Source organism: Macrobrachium rosenbergii, chromosome 15, assembly GCF_040412425.1.
Source record: "Macrobrachium rosenbergii isolate ZJJX-2024 chromosome 15, ASM4041242v1, whole genome shotgun sequence".
NCBI lineage: Eukaryota > Metazoa > Arthropoda > Malacostraca > Decapoda > Palaemonidae > Macrobrachium > Macrobrachium rosenbergii.
The window spans coordinates 43,315,713-43,332,620 of NC_089755.1; the positions used below are offsets into that span (position 1 = coordinate 43,315,713).

The 16,908-nt window shown below is 39.4% G+C and overlaps 1 protein-coding gene across 8 annotated transcripts in view; it reads left to right on the plus strand.

Annotated features, from left to right (window-relative positions):
• LOC136846600 (uncharacterized) overlaps positions 1 to 16,908 on the plus strand; it is a 729,131-nt gene that overhangs the window by 692,265 nt on the left and 19,958 nt on the right. The window contains exon 1 of one of the 8 annotated variants that reach the window (XM_067117487.1): positions 8,604 to 9,422. The exons of the other annotated variants lie outside the window; for them this stretch is intronic. Within the exon in view, the coding sequence (XP_066973588.1) occupies positions 9,360 to 9,422 (63 nt within the window). The 5' untranslated portion in view covers positions 8,604 to 9,359. Of the gene's footprint in view, positions 1 to 8,603; positions 9,423 to 16,908 lie in introns of those variants that run through there. 8 annotated transcript variants of the gene reach the window in all.

Sequence of the window (16,908 nt, forward strand, 5' to 3'; positions counted from 1 at the left end):
CGTTCTTCCTGGTCGGTGAACTTTGTACTGTGAATATCTTGCATGTGTGTGTGTGTGTGTGTGTGTATATATTATATATATATATATATATATATATATATATATATATATATATATATATATATATATATATATACATATATATGTGTGTGTGTGTGTGCATGCATGCCAGAGCGAGCCAGAGAGAGAGAGAGAGAGAGAGAGAGAGAGAGAGAGAGACCCGTATGGAAATGAGAACTGTGAGTGAATGAGAGAGTGGTTTGCAGTCGAGTGTCATAAGATGAAAGGGGTGTGGGGTGGGGGGAGGTAGAGGGGGAAGGAAGGGAGGGGGGAAGCAAGAGGAAAAGTGAATGGAGGGAAGAACAATTGTCTGCTTGAAGGCAGGATGTTTGAAATGAGGAGCGACGGCTGCAGCGGCAACAGCAGCAGCAGCAGAATCAGGAGCAGAAACAACGGCAGCAGCAGCAGGAGCTCCATGGAGCGACGGAGGCGGTGGCAGCAGCAGCAGCGGCGGCGGCAGCCGTCGTCTAGTGGCAGAATAAGACTGAGGAAGGAAGGGAGGGGGAAGAGGATGTGGGTGAAAGTCTGAACGTCTGGCGGCTCTTGGAGGATATGAGACAGACACAACCTGTGTGCGTGTGCGCGCGCGTGTATGTGTGTCTGTGTTTGTGTGCGCGCGGGGCTGTGTAAGTGTGTGTGTATGTATGTGCATGTGTGTGTACGCTCCCCGTGTCCCTCCTGCGTTGTAAGGTTTCGTTTTATGCCTTGGTAATTCTTGGTGTAGGTCATTTTTGTGTAAGATGAAAATGAGAAACGCCGTGATTGGGGCGATGTAATACTCTCGTATCGGCGGATCGGGGACATCAGTCATTTCCTTTTTATTATTATTTTTCCATGAACTCGGGCAGCTAGGACGACGGCGGAGCATGGGGCCGTGTGTTGTGCGTGTGTCTGTGTCTGTGTGCGAGCGTTTGTTCAGGAGGGACGAAGCCTACTTGAGCTGTACCTTGTCGTATTTCTCAGACCTCCATTGATTTCTCGGCTGCGCGACCAGCCAATGCCTATGGCTGCTGTTGCTATTCGGAGGGTTCCCCTGCATGCAAGGATATGCAATGGTCGCAGACGGCGGCTGGTTTGCCTATCCCCTCCCTCCCGCCCTCCTGCTCCCCAGGTAATATGTAGCTCTACGGGGGTGGGGATCTCCTTACAGTATTTAGCAGCACCGTCTATTTCCTAGAGAATTGATCTAGAACCAAATACGTTATGCTGTAAGGCAGACACCTCGTTCATTAGTTAGGGAAGTAGACCAGGTGCTGCTTTCTTAGTGAATGGACCAATTTTACCGTTTAGATACCAGATGTAGTGCTTGGACAAGCATGGAGATTATGATGATTACATTCCCTGTTTAGGGAAATGGCAGGCAAATGAGAGAGAGAGAGAGAGAGAGAGAGAGAGTCCCTGCTGTTTCTGGAGGAACACCCGACGTGTTAAAGTTCCCCTGACTTTCGGAAATGCAGTGATAATGATGATAGAAATAATGATAATGTGTTTAAATGCCAGACCTGCACAGTTCACTTGCGAGTGAAAGGCGCAGCGCAGCCGAAGTGTCAGAGTCATCTGACAGAAAACCTCTCTCGTCTGTCCTTCCGTCTCTGTATATCTTTTGTTCTTTGTACGACTGAATATATTTATACTATTATTACCCACGATCTTCGCATTTTGTATACATCACACTAGCCTGCAATCCCCAGATTAATACATTCATTTATGTAAGTTGGTATAGGCCTAGTTGTATGAACATATATAGTCTATGTATATCGTTGATAATTTACGTAATGAACTCTGCGTTTTAGGCTTACTGTCGTCTAGCTTCCAGGGTTAGCCTCTCTCGTCAATAGCTCCTACCTTGGCTGGAGCTTCGGGACGGTACATAACGGTCCCTAGAGGTTGATTTGCCACCAAACCCCGCCTCTTAAATGACAATGACTTTTGACTTAATATATCCTTATATATATATATATATATATATATATATATATATATATATATATATATTATATATATATATATATATACTGTATAGTGAGTGTGTATATCTTTCCTGGTATGATTGTGTTCATATGAATATTTGCATTGACTTCCACGTGTAACACCTATCCTACAAGCAAAGCAAGGATAATGTGTAAAAATAAGGTTGTTTGAACCTAAAGAGCCTTTGTTTTTCAATCTGAAGACCTAAAGAGATGAACAGCCAAAGGGCCTACGGTATCCTATGCTGCATCTAACCTCCCCCCCCCACTTTTCATTTTCGCCCATGGTCAGAAATGACACCTATAGCCAGGTAAGCAAAGCAGTGTCTGACGTAGGGAGATATGGGTTGGGTAGCAGCAGACTTTCGGATCCTTCACCTTTCCAACTCTTCTATTTTTAGCTCCTTTCTTCCTTCAGTTCTCAGACATTTCTCATGTCCCCCTTCTCTCTCTCTCTCTCTCTCTCTCTCTCTCTCTCTCTCTCTCTCTCTTCTCTCTCTCTCTCTCTCTCTCTCTTTGCGTCAATAACCAAGTTGTTGTGACGCTAGTTTTAGTCACTGTAAATCAGTCTCTCTCTCTCTCTCTCTCTCTCTCTCTCTCTCTAAAGCACTGTATTCTGGATATACTTTTTTCATACAGATTCTTATCGAGTAACGACCTCTCTCTCTCTCTCTCTCTCTCTCTGTAAGTATACTGTATTCCGGATATACACTTGCCATAAAGATTCTTATCGAGTAACGACCTCTCTCTCTCTCTCTCTCTCTCTCTCTCTCTCTCTTCTCTAACTCTCTCTCTCTCTCTCTCTCTCTCTCTCTCTCTCAGTTCTAAGCTAGTTATAGCCATCCAGGCGGCCGTCCCACAATCCTTTTGATTTTTTTTTCAAGAAATTAGGACATGGGTATATACCCATTTTATTTGTCCTCTAAAACGCATTTCAGCCTTCATACATACGAGCCCAATGCCATCGTCCCTTCGTGCCCTCCCAATGCCACCATCCCTTGGCATGGCATCGCCCAGATCTCCAGTCGAAAGAGCACCCAAGGAATTCGAGCCAGTCTTCTTCATTAAAGCTCGACTGAAACTCATAATGAAGCGCTACTCTTAATTAACAGTTTCTTCCTTCACGTGACGAAAAAGTTTTTTTCTTTTTTTTTTCTTTTTGTAACAGACTAGAAGCTTCCTCCGTCTCAAAATGTACTTGACACATTTTTTTTTTATGTAATTTACCGTGTCTTCTTTCGCGTTTTTATTTTATATTGGGTTGTTTCAGTCTGGATATTATATATATATATATATATATATATATATATATATATATATATATATATATATATATATATATACACATATGTATATATATATCTTTAATATATTTATATATATGTATGTATAATAATGTGTGTGTGTGTGTGTGTGTGTGTGTGTGTGTGTGTGTGAGCGTGCGTTACAGTCCGTTGTCAAGGTTCTCTCTCTGTTCTTTGTTTTAGCGTGTGATTATCCCCCTCCCTCTGTTTTTTTTTTTTTTTTTATATTCTCAGCTCTTAGAAGTGAAAGCTCTCAGGTTTATTATTTCTACTTAAGCTTTCCCTCTTTTTTTTCATTGAAGGTTATCTTCCTAACCTTCACTGTCTAGAGAAGTTGTAGAAGTGGTAACCCTTTGTATTTGGTTTTATTAATGTGATATCAAATTGTTTTCATTAACCATGAAAAACTGCTCATGTTTATGTTAATATTTATGAATAAACGGCTGATAAGATTAGTACTATTTTTTCAGTGAAGCTTGTTTCGACGTTTATGGCCAGTTGCTTTGTGACGCCAGTTGCTCTCATTCACAGACTAGTTAATTTGACCAAGTCACTTTTTACAAAATTACTACCACTACTGTGGCTCCATCAAGCATTACTGCTCACGGTGCGGGTACAAGTTATACCGTTTAACACTCCTCTCCTCTTTTCATTTCCTCAACTTCTCTTCACCAGCACCCTTTGTCTGCGAAGACCTCGGTCTAGGACACCCTTATTCCGCCATTAGTCATCACTGTAATAAAGGATATAATTGCACTAGTGACCACACAAGTGTCATGGTACTACTCTAGGTGTCATGATATTGATCTAGGTGTCTTGATATTGGTTTAGGTGTCATGATATTGGTCTAGGTACCATATGTTGGTCTAGATGTAACAATATTGGTCTAGGTATCATGATATTTGTCTAGGTGTCATGGTATTGGTCTAACCTTGTGGCCCCACTCTGCCTATCCAGGATTATCCCGTTGCCGAAAGAGGTGATTTCACCTAAACCAAGGACTGGATGGCCCATGGCAACTACAGTCTCCCTAGAGCTTGCCCAGGCGTGCACGCCGATGTCTGATGGCCGGTGCTGGTATAGAAGAGAGAATTACAACCATTCAGTCATAATGAGGCGACCAAATTGCTCGCATGCCATGACAGTTATACTCGGGGCAGCCATTTATTCATTCATTCGTAGCCCAGCGTTGCCTCCTTTGTGACAAATCTTCGAAATCCAGCTGTCAAGGAACACCTGGCAGGCTGGCTCGCTTATCGTTTGCATCTTCCCTACACGTCGTTGTTGCTGTTATTATTTTTCTTAGTGTAGCGAGACCACTGAATCGCATATCTTGATGGACTTGGGACAGCTAGGCTAATAAGAAATAGACTGGTGTGGAGGAAGGAAGAGTAACAGGCGAGAATATAATGCAAATAAAAGGAAATGTAGGGCGCCTACTGCATGCCGTGCAAGGCTCGCTTTACTTTGTAAAATCTGCGGTGGTCTTTCAAGGTATGGAATATCGGCATTTGTGCACTGAGGACTTAACATCTGTTCACATCTGTTTCAAGGACTGTGTTCAAACGAATTATCTTGTTTTTACTGGTGGAACAGTAAGAGTAAATCATCACTTTATCGTATTTTTTTATAACTTGTTAAACTCCGTTGAACAGGGCGAATGGTAGATTAATCCTGTTGTAATAGTAGAAGCCTATTAAGCATTAGTGCTCTTGGTGTGGGTGCAACTTTTGCGTCTCTCCAAGATCGAATTAATTTTACAGTCTTGAATGCATGGGGAAGCGAAAACATCTCCCTCATTAAATAAACTTTTTCGTTTATGTATGCAATTCGTCAACATACTCAGGACTGAAAGTAAACATTAAAAACATTTCGATATTACACACACACATATATATATATATATATATATATATATATATATATATATATATATATATATATATATATATATATATTGTATCAGATTTCTAAGATAGTAGCCTCTTTTGCATTTTGTTTTTATAAGGCAGACATATCATCTTCAGATCCAGTTCAGTTCATTCACTTTCGCTGTTCCTCAGTTGATTCTACTTTAACTTTCATCTTCCTTGGTGTAACTTTCGATTTTTTCTCCTGAGCTGTTAACTTTCGTATGCAATAACTTTCGTTTATCTTCTGTCTTCTGGGCCGTAACTTCTGTAATATGAACTTTAATAACTTACATTTACCGCCTGAGCTTTTGAATTTTCGTTTGTCTTCTGAACTTTAGTTTTTATTGATCTTTTGAGCTTTGATTTTTTTATCTTCTGAAATTTATATATGTTTTTTATTGCCTTAACTTTCTATTACCTTATGACATGGAACTTTCGTTCATTTTGTGAGATTTTACTTTCATGCACCGTCTGAGTTCGAATTTTAATTATCATTCATTTCTGAACTTCCCATTTTGCTCGTCATCTGATTTCTACTTCTGTTTTTACCTTCAGACCTTAACTGTCCTTCAACCAGTGATCAGGAATTCTGGCACCTCCTGAATATAGTATTCCTTCCGTATCACCACAGTGCTTTGGATGTATAGTAGCAGGAAAAGAATCTCTCGCAATAGTAAATGTTCATTCCGCTTCCAAGGATATCTTTTAACACACAGCTATCCCCTCAAGTACCTTAATATGTATGTATGTACGTATATATATATATATATATATATATATATATATATATATATATATAGATATATATATATATATATATATATATATATATATATATATATATATATATATATATATATGGTGTCTGGAGGATGTTACGTGGTCGTGCTGCTCTACTGAAGGAAGCATAACAGAGAGGTTTCTTTCTTTGTGTAAACAAGTTTATTGATGATCCATGTGTTGGTGTGTGGTTACATATATATACAGTATATATATATTTATATATATATATATAGATACTCTATATATACATGTATGTATGTATGTATGTATATATGTAGGCTATGTGTATATGTGTTTGTATGTGTGTGTGTGTGTCTGTGTGCGCACGCGTGCGCTTTACAACCAACGTCGTCCAAATGCTCTGTGGGGAAAACGTCTGTATGTAAAACCCGAATAATTCAGAAAGAAGAATCGTTAGCATTGTGTTGGTAGAGCAAGTTGTAGTATGTTCTTTATGCGTACATTTGCATATATGTGTCCCTGTTGTATATGTGTGTAGATACATATGTGCGTGTACGTCTGTCTATGTAAGGCGACGGGGGAGTATGGAGTAAGGTTGGGGGTGGGAGTGGCAGAGAGGCAGGTGTCCAAGCTGTCTAGACAACCCCCGGCACCCCAGACATAGACGAAGAAGAGGGAGGGGTGGGGGAAGGGGAGCCGTGAACTGTAGGGGACTACGGAGGGGAGGGGGGATACCTGCCGGGGGGAAGGAGGAGGGGGGGATGAGAGCTCCGGGAGTTGTAAACCAGGCAGTATTGATGTTTAAAGCGAGACAACTTATATGTTCCACTGTAAATCATTTGAAATATATAAATATTTATATATATACATATATATATGTATGTATATATATATTATAATATATATATGGTCTACTTATATTTAACATACTGGTAGTATTCGCCAAATATATGATACATACAAACAAACACACACATACATACATATATATATATATATATATATATATATATATATATATATATATATATATATATATATGTATAAAGAGAGAGAGAGAGATTGTTCATGTGCATACTTAATATACAAACACATTTATATATGTATCATGTATATATATATATATATATATATATATATATATATATATATATATATATATATATATATATATATATATTATCCTGAGCAGCGTATCCTTTCAGGAAATTAAAGACTGCTGGTTGGGTGTCAGGTTTTGTCATCTATTTTAACATGGCCTTCCATCAGCGAATGCATGTGTAATTGCTTTTAACGTAATGCGACTGTTGTCTGTGCCGACGAAAGAATGGGGGTGTTTTTGTTTTGTCTTCCTTGCCAGTAAACTTACAGTCAGGTGCACATTCGTACAACACACAAACACACATGTGTGTTTGAGAGAGAGAGAGAGAGAGAGAGAGAGAGAGAGAGAGAGAGAGAGAGAGAGAGAGATTTAGATTAATTAACAACTGTACAGTGTTATTCTTCGTGACGTTTTATATATATATATATATATATATATATATATATATATATATATATATATATATATATATATATATATATATATATATATATATATATATATATATATATATATTAATTATTCAGACATTACATCTTTGAGGTCCCTGTGGATCTTGTACATTGCTTAAGTCAACGTTCTTTTGAGGACGATTTTTTATGGTATTTTATTTTGACATCACACCAAAACAGATGTTCTAGTACCAACGTATCTGGTAAAATTCCTGTGCACAGGCTGCTCTGTCTGTTATTACGTCTGCACGGAAGGAAGCAATCGGACATCGAGTCGTCTTTGCTGGTTACCTTGTGCTTTGCTCGCTTTGTCTCAGGCGGTGGTGGTGTTTGCATGGAAGCAGATGTCAGGCAGCGGTCTTGCTTTTGAAATCTTACGTAATTCGGGAACAGGTGGTCCCTGCAAATGAGTGCTTTGTGTGAATTCGCTTTCAAGGGTAATCGTCGGCGTTTGGGGCCTGTCTAGGAGTGTTTTTGAGTGTTTGTGTGTGTGTGTCTGTGCGTGTCCGTGTGCTTGTGATGCCCGTATAATTCCTATTCTTGATGTTCATGCCTGATGATGCCTTGAGGATAGTAATTGCAGATTGTGTATTTGTAAATAAATGATGTATCCGTTTTTATGTATACTTTTAAACTTGGTTGGACGGCTGTAATTTATCTGTTCTTCGAAGAGTGTGTGTGTAAATATGTTTGTGTGTATTATTGCGCTCGAGTTGGAAGGGGAGTGAGGGAGGATGGGGTTGCTGCAGCAGGACAGACAGGAGGGGGACGGAGGGGTTTCCTGACGGGGTTAGGGGCTGGAAGGGATCCCCTGACAGGAGGGGGGAGGGAGGCTCGCAGACGTCGGCGGGAGCTCTGTTGGTGCTGGCACCCAATGGCGGCTATAGCGGTGGCCCAGCCAATAAAAAATGGCGGTGAGCGTGTGTGTGTGTGTATGTGTGTGAGAGAGAGAGAAGAGAGAGAGGAGAGGAGAGGGAGGGAGATAGAGGTTGTGTATTTGTGTGTGCGTGTGTGTGTGTGGGGTCAGGCAGCTGGGGTTGCCCACCGTGACGTAAGTGTCTGTGTCTCAGTCGCGCTCTCGCCTCGTCCAAGGATATACGCGCTACTCTTTCGCAGTAGCCACGCCGCCTCCGCTACCACAACCTCCAGCCTGCTGCTGCCGTCTCTCACGGTGGTGGTAGGGCACCACGGCTCCTGCTGCTGCTGCTGCGATTATTTTTCGCTGTTGTGCATTCGGGAAATTAACTCCTCATTCCTTCCTCTCGTTCCGTCGTCAGTGTGTGTTAGCGACTTGGGCCAACATCCATCCCCATAAGCAGCATCATCATCATCATCATCAACATCAACACACGTCATTACTATACTATACCTTCGTCAACGACATCATCATCATCATCGGCTGTTGGGCCACTCGCCACCACCACCACCCCCTTCACCAACATCATCCTCAGCACTATCATCTTCCACCGCCATCTTCTTCTCTCCTCCCTTCGTCGTCGTCGTCGTCGTCGTCGTCAGTAGTAGATCTGTTCCTCCACCACCATCTCCACCACAGCACCTCCACCACCACCACCACCACCACCACCACACAGTCCATCCAAGATCAGCCAGTGTGTCCCAGGGTGGCTGCCAAATAGCTCGCCACGGTGCCTCGAAAACGCCTAGTCGCTACCACCACCACCACCTTCACCTTCACCACTACCACCACCACCTCCTCCCCCTCAAGAACCACCGTCGTCGCCTCCAACAACACCACTGCTCCTCCACCAGCTTCTCCCTCACCAATACGGAGCAGCTCCAGCACCGCCGCCAAGATGTGGAACCGCGTGAGCGAAAGCTGTCTCAGGATCGCCAATCACTTCTCCCGGAGGAAGAGTGTAGGGTCTTCACTTTACTATTGTTGCTCATAGTACTACTACCACTGCTACTACTACTATAAAATTCCCACGCCCTCTCTCTCTCTCTCTCTCTCTCTCTCTCTCTCTCTCTCTCTCTGTAGTATTTTCTGGTCTTGTGTGTGTGTGTGTATGTGTCTGTTCCCTTCTTCTAGTGGGTGGAAATGTTCAGGGACAGCAGGAGGAGGAGGGCGGTGTTCAAATGTAAAGAACTGTGCTGAGGGACGGCTGTCCCTTGATCTTCTAAAAGTGATCTTAAATTTTTATATTGTCGCACACAAATATATATATATATATATGTATATATGTATATGTATGTATATATATGTTGCGTGTGTAAGTATAAGTATTTGCTGTAGCCATGCATGTCAAGTGAATAAGGAGTCAAACGATAACAATCTTATCGATGATTAGTGGTATTCAGCAATGCATTTTCTAATGGCTAAAAACATTGAAGAAAACTGGAAAATCGAAGCAAGTCTGATTACGTGATCCTAATTCAATGAAAAGAGAAGAGGTGTAAACTGCATGTGTACAAACACACACTTGTATGTGTGATGGCGTGGGTGTATGTATGTACTTTTATATGAGTATGTGAGTTCTTTTTCTTCATCTTCCTCCTCCTCCTCCTCCTCCTCGTCCTCCCCCTCCTCCTCCTCCTCCTCCTCCTCCTGCCTGTTACGACGACTGCGCATGTTAAAGGGGGTACCAGGGTGTGCTATTTGCAACCTCTAATATAGTCCCTCGTGCATTCGCCGCCAGCTGGCCTCTCTCAACAACAAGGGCGTATGTTTAAAGTGCCTACAAGGACGAAAATGCGGTTTGTGAGCCCATGAAATCGACCATTTAACCATATCTGACGTGCACCGCTTTTGGTTCCTTGGCTAGGAATTAAGTCTCCAGTGATATCTTTTTCCTTTTTTTTTTTTTCTTTCCCTCGGGCATTCCAACAGTTACATTTTGTAAGGGAAAAATGTTTGTGATTCATAAATATATTTTTAGTCAAACGAAGATTGAAATAGCTTTGGAGATTTTCTTAGGGACGAGTAGAATCACCACCTCTCCCTTGAACCCTTCACGTCCCTGTGACTTGCTATGGCTCAAAGCAGCAGAGTTTAAAAGATCTTTCTGAGCGAAGGTCAAATAAAGCAAGTGCAAGACCAAAAAAAAAAAAAAGGGTAGATAATGCGATATGGTAAGAGAAAGCTGATCCGTGGATGGAAGCTAACATGACCACTACGAAGACATTGTTTAGGTTACATAATAATAAACTATTTGTAGTTGATAATGACAATAATTATAATGATAATGCCAAGTGGATTCCTTCACCATAATAGCTCCCAAGGTTGGACTAACCCTCTGCCACCCTCCCCTCCCCCCCTTCCGCCGCCTCCCCTACAGTATATCTCCGACACCACTAGTACTACTACTACTACGACTGCCACCACGGCACCACCACACCCCGTCAGATCCTCTGCTTTCATTTTTTTTTTCCTCACCCAAGTAGTGCTGCGTATATGCAGGTATATATGGGGGCGTCTGATGTTTTGCAAGCGAGTGCTTGATGGTTTTGCCTGCAGGGGAACGCAAGTTACGCGGTGTTTGGTGCTCTCTCTCTCTCTCTCTCTCTCTCTCTCTCTCTCTCTCTCTCTCTCTCTCTAATAAATCCCGGCCTACACCTGAATTGGCTGCCTTCCACTCGTCTTCTGGCATTCCTTTGATTGAACTATTTTGAATGGGAGAGCAACTGTTTCTGTCGTGTGCGTGCGTGTGTTGGTTTTTTATTTGTGTGTACGTGTCGAGATATTTCAATAAACTTGTCATACGTGGCCACGCATCAATATCTAAATAGTATGACATTTTTACTTCATTTTGTTTGCCACAGAGATCTACCTTATTCTTAATGACAATATCTGTCGTCACTTTTGTTATTGTAAACGATTGAAACCAGTTGAGGTCCTAATGTCCAAAATGAAATGCCTGTGTGAGGTCACATTTTGACAAGACAACTGCCCACCCGGCCCCCCTCCTCCCACCTTCTCTCTGTCCTGTTGACAAAATGAGATGTGCACGCGCACGCTCGGTTGTTGAGACACTTCCCAACGTTTGATCTCTTCGTGTTTTGAGTGTTAATATTCGACAGCCAAAAAAAAACAAGCAGGTTACTGGATGAAGAAAATTCCGCTTAAAGTAGACCATTCTCTCAAACGATTCCTTTGTCGCCGTACATCGAGTTTTTCGTCTTCAGTTTTGATAGTGTAGTGGACACGTGAGTTGGAGCATGTTCGCCTGTGATTACAAGTCAAGATAATGGACCTGTGCACTCCCGTCGCCATGTTGCTTAGCTCACTCAAAAGATATAGGCAGTAGGTGCTCTTTTTTTTTTTTTTCTAGGGAAGGGCCATTCTGCTGCAGGAATATTTGACCTTGCGACCTTGAGAACCTCGTATGCTTGAGGTATGGACAGGAAATGTATTTTGCACTGTAGATATGAGCAGTGTATCTCTCTCTCTCTCTCTCTCTCTCTCTCTCTCTCTCTCTCTCTCTCCCCTATGAAAGTAACCCAATCTCAGAAGATTCTGGTTAATGTTAGGTATTTTCAAATTATTATTATTATTATTATTATTATTTTTTTATTATTATTATACTAGAGCTGCTTGCTTTTAAGATGTATAGGATAATAGGACGAGCAACCCTGCCTAGGCCCGAAGAGGAACGAGAAAAATAACAATGAAAGGGGAAGATAAAGGGAAGGGCAATGGGCGGAAGGGGGGGAATTACCATGGAGGTGAGGAGATGGACCTTCCCGCCCTTCGGAAGAATGGGGTTCCATGAGAATTTTGGGGAAACTCACTTCTCTGCCTTTTAAAACCCTGATCAGAATGCAATGTGTAGGGAGGTGATTCCAAAGCTTTGCCATGGAGGGAAAGAAGCCATGACTGGAGGGTATTTCTCCATAGCTTAAGAACACACGTGCAGTTAAATTGTCCAGCCTCATTTACGTGGCTACAACCAACGTAGGTATTCTATTAATTCAGTAATTAATAGAATACCAGTTTTGTTTTCTTTATATTTATGTTGACTATTTTCACACAGGCAGTAATTCAGCAATTAATAGAATACCATTTTTTTATTTATGTTGACTATTTTCACACAGGCAGTAATTCAGTAATTAATAGAATACCATTTTTTTTATTTATGTTGACTATTTTCACACAGGCAGTAATTCAGCAATTAATAGAATACCATTTTTTATATTTATGTTGACCATTTTCACACAGGCAGTAATTCAGCAATTAATAGAATACCATTTTTTATATTTATGTTGACTATTTTCACACGGGCAGTAATTCAGTAATAAATAGAACGCCATTTTTTTATGTTTATGTTGACTGTTTTCACACAGGCAAGGAATTCAGTAATTAATAGAATACCATTTTTTTTCTATTTATGTTGACTATTTTCACATAGACAGTAATTAATAAAATACCCTTTTTTTATGTTGACTATTTTCACACGGGCAGTAATTCAGTAATTAATAAAATACTCTTTTTTTATGTTGACTATTTTCACACGGGCAGTAATTCAGTAATTAATAGAATACCATTTTTTTATATTTATGCGGACTATTTTCACACAGCCAGTAATTCAGTAATTAATAGAATACCATTTTTTTATAATTATGTTGACTATTTTCACATAGACAGTATTTCAGTAATTAACAGAATCCCAATTTTTTATATTTATGTTGGCTATTTTCACACAAGCAGCGTATCATCATAACCCAGACTCATATTTTGCGCATTTCCCAATAGTTCCCATGACATTTGTTCGTTTGTGTGCTTGTGACATTTTATGCTCTTGTTGTATCCGGAGAGTTTTGTTCAGTCGTCTTGTCTGTGATTTCCTGTTTATCTACATTTTGTTTACTTGTTTACAGATTACTAGTTAATGTATGTGACAGTAAGGTCTTGTTCAGAACCGGTACAATTTAACCTTGTTAACCATCGTTGCTTTACGCAGTGAGATTGAATTTATATTTGTATTGTTTTCATTTTTTTTTATTTATTTCGACAATAGTGGCAGTGATCAGAGTCTGCTTTTTTCTCTTTCTTAATCATTCTTTAATGCTTTTATTATTACATTTGGAAAATAACATTCTCTTTAGTGAAATGCAGAGAGAATTTAAAATTCGTGTTATTTAAAAAGATTATTGGGACTTTTGCTGTTCACGTTACTGAAGATTGTCATGCATCATATATATTTTTGTTTTCTCGTAATTATTATTATTATTACAATACCGCTAATGTTTATATCGAAGACAATGAAGACCTTTAATGTTCCTGAAAGATAAGGATAAATGACATTCTTTCCTTAAGTAATAAACCTTGACGAACTGATAAAAATACACTCTAAACCCTTCGGCCTTACTGACCTCATCTTCAGCAGTCAGTCGTAAGGCTTAGGGATTTTAAAGCGTATTTTTACCAGTATGACACAATTCAGTGCATTCATTTTAATTACTGTCTGTCGAAATATTCATCATGTTTTGCGTATGATGTTTTAGTCATCATAGTGTTGTCGTGCTTTCATATTCACAGCCGTGTAACTGTAGATTACACACACACATATATATACATACGTATATAGACAGAAATATGTATATATACATATATATACATATATATAATATTATTGAATGTAGGTATATCTAAGCCATATTGTAAAAGCAGAACGCTTTAAGCCCAGTGGCCCCAACAGGAAAAGCAGCCCAGTACGCAAAAAATTGACAAATGATGAATAATTTTATAAACAACAAACATCAAGGAAAATAAGTATGAGAAATAGTAAACAGGAAATGAATGAAATAAACTACGAGGCAAATTTCATGCCAGCATCCTCAACTTATTTTAAACCTTTGAAGTTCCCATGATTCAAAATCCGGGATTAAGAAGATCATTCCACATTTCGTTCACAGCAGGAATAAATCTTCTATAAACCTGTGCATTTTGAACCTCGCTTAAGAAGAGACAAGGTTGTTGGAATTAATAGCATATCCACTACCACATCATGAATGGTATAGTCGGAGAAGATCTAAGGGCAAAGGATGACCAGAACTGCGAAAAATTTAGTCTAATTCAGTGCTTCTCAAACTGGGGGTAATTACCCCCGTGGGGGTAATGAAGCCGTTTCGAGGCACTCTCTAAAAGCAATAGTTCTTTGGAGTAAAATTCCATAAATTTATAAATAATAATAACAAGTAAGTTAAAAGGTAAAGCCCTCCTGGGCATCTGTAGGCTCATAGGGCAGGCGCTGATCTCCTGTTTCTTAGGTCGACAGCCAGTGAGGGGCAGGTCCCAATGCCTGTGACACGTGGCCAGTGAATAACAGATAAATGAATAAATTAATTAGTTAATAAATAATACATGAGTAAATAGATTAATTTTTATCATAATTACGCAAATTATACCCCCAACATTCGTTATGTAATATAATGTTTATATTATAACTTCACATAACTGAAGAGGAATGGGGGAGGGGTAATGGTGATCTATCACACCACTGCCTGGAGTAACGGTACCAAAAAATTTGAGAACCACTGGTCTGACTCGACGACGGTGGCAGAGATTAGTACCAAGATCAACGATAAGAAATTTTATGGAACTCGAGTTTTTGTCCAGCAATTTACGATGATAGTCAGCTGCTGAAGACTGAACTAAGGAAAATACTGAAAACATGGCGGAATGGAAAAAATAAAGATATTTGCTGAGGTTAGAGGAGTCTCCAAAGATACTGAAAGATTCGTTGTACGGGTTTTTGTATAATCGAATTAGATATAGACCGGATATGTTTCTCAAAAAACGAATTTACAATTAGTTATGACAGCTAGAATTTCTCGTGAGGTGAACGATGATACTTCAGTTTGGTAGGATTTAACTCCATCCTCTTAATTTTCACCGTTCGCAAATTTTAGCTAAATCTTGTTTAATGCATTCAGCAACAGCAGGTTTATATTCAGGAGATTAGATCAGTTCAGAGTAGCATCATTTGCAAAACAACTTTTTTTCCCTGGTCCAAATCACGTATTGTGCTTAAAAAAGAAGTAATGGACCAAGACCACTACCCTGAGGAACACCATGGATTATATTCCTTTTGTCATACATATATATGTATGCATGTATGCATGTTATATATTATATATTATATATTATATATATATATATATATATATATATATATATATATATATATATATATATATATATATATATATATATATATATATATATATATGTAATGAACTAGCAAATCTACCTAGTACTTTCAGTAAATAACGTTTTTTCATACTTACAAGCCCCAACGTCTATTTAATAAGTTAGTTGACTCGCAGTTTTTATGCTTTTTGATCCTAAAGGTTTTTGCTCGAACAATTTAAATTCAACCCATAGAGAAAACAACAATTTAAAGAGGAAACTTATTAACTTTAGGTCAACAACTTGAAGCCCAAGGCAAGTATTGTTGATTCAAACAACATACTCTAAGCTTTAGCACCGACATCTAAACCTTTCAATATTGGCAGCAGTTTGACTCTGGAAAAGACTGGTTTAGGTCCTGTGACCTCTTGGGGTTACTGGGAACGGTTGACTCCAGCTTTGAATGCATTTGTTTCTTGTCTTGTTCCTCGGCCACGTAAATGTCGAAAGATTACGATGTCCAAGATGGTTACTTGACTGTGGGCCCTCCTAAAATGTCAAATAGGATTCTTTGTAGAATTAACGTCCCAGGTGAACTTTTAACTATATAGGATATTAAGAGCAATACCCCTTAATTTGCATATCTTTGATAATTAGTCAAATTAATTGGTAGGCTTTCACTGAGTGTCCCAGTGCCCTCAAATAATAGTCCAGAACTCTACTGGAAAATGTCCTGTTTCTTGATTCACATTTGAATTTTTTTTTTTTTTTATTATTTCTCGGGGACTCGCATCCTATGACCCCTTCAAGTATTGATTTTCATTTCCTTTCCGTGCTAAGGCGAGTCCTTTTATTTTGTATGCGAGGATCTCGTTCCTTTCGTAGTCCTTCCGTGAAATTCGTAAAAAGAGACTTTGGTCTTAGGCTGGAGATTTTTTTTATTTACATAATCTTCCTCCATATAAATCCTTATATAAGTACCTGTGACACTGAGTTGGTGTTTTATAGGGAATCACATCACCCCCGCCCACGACCTTTATCTCTGTCTCATATTTTGTTTTGTTTCGTCACCCCCTTTTTTATTCTTTTCCTCCTCCTTTTATGGTCATCTTGTTCCTCACTTCCAGTAATTACAAAACTTACATCACTTCCTTTTCAAGTAGATCAGTTGATGAATTTATTTAGTTTGTCTCTGCAGAAGTGCGAATCGATTACTGTATATGAACCTCAAATTTTAAAAGTAAACAAATTTCAATAGTTGATCTGCAGATTAT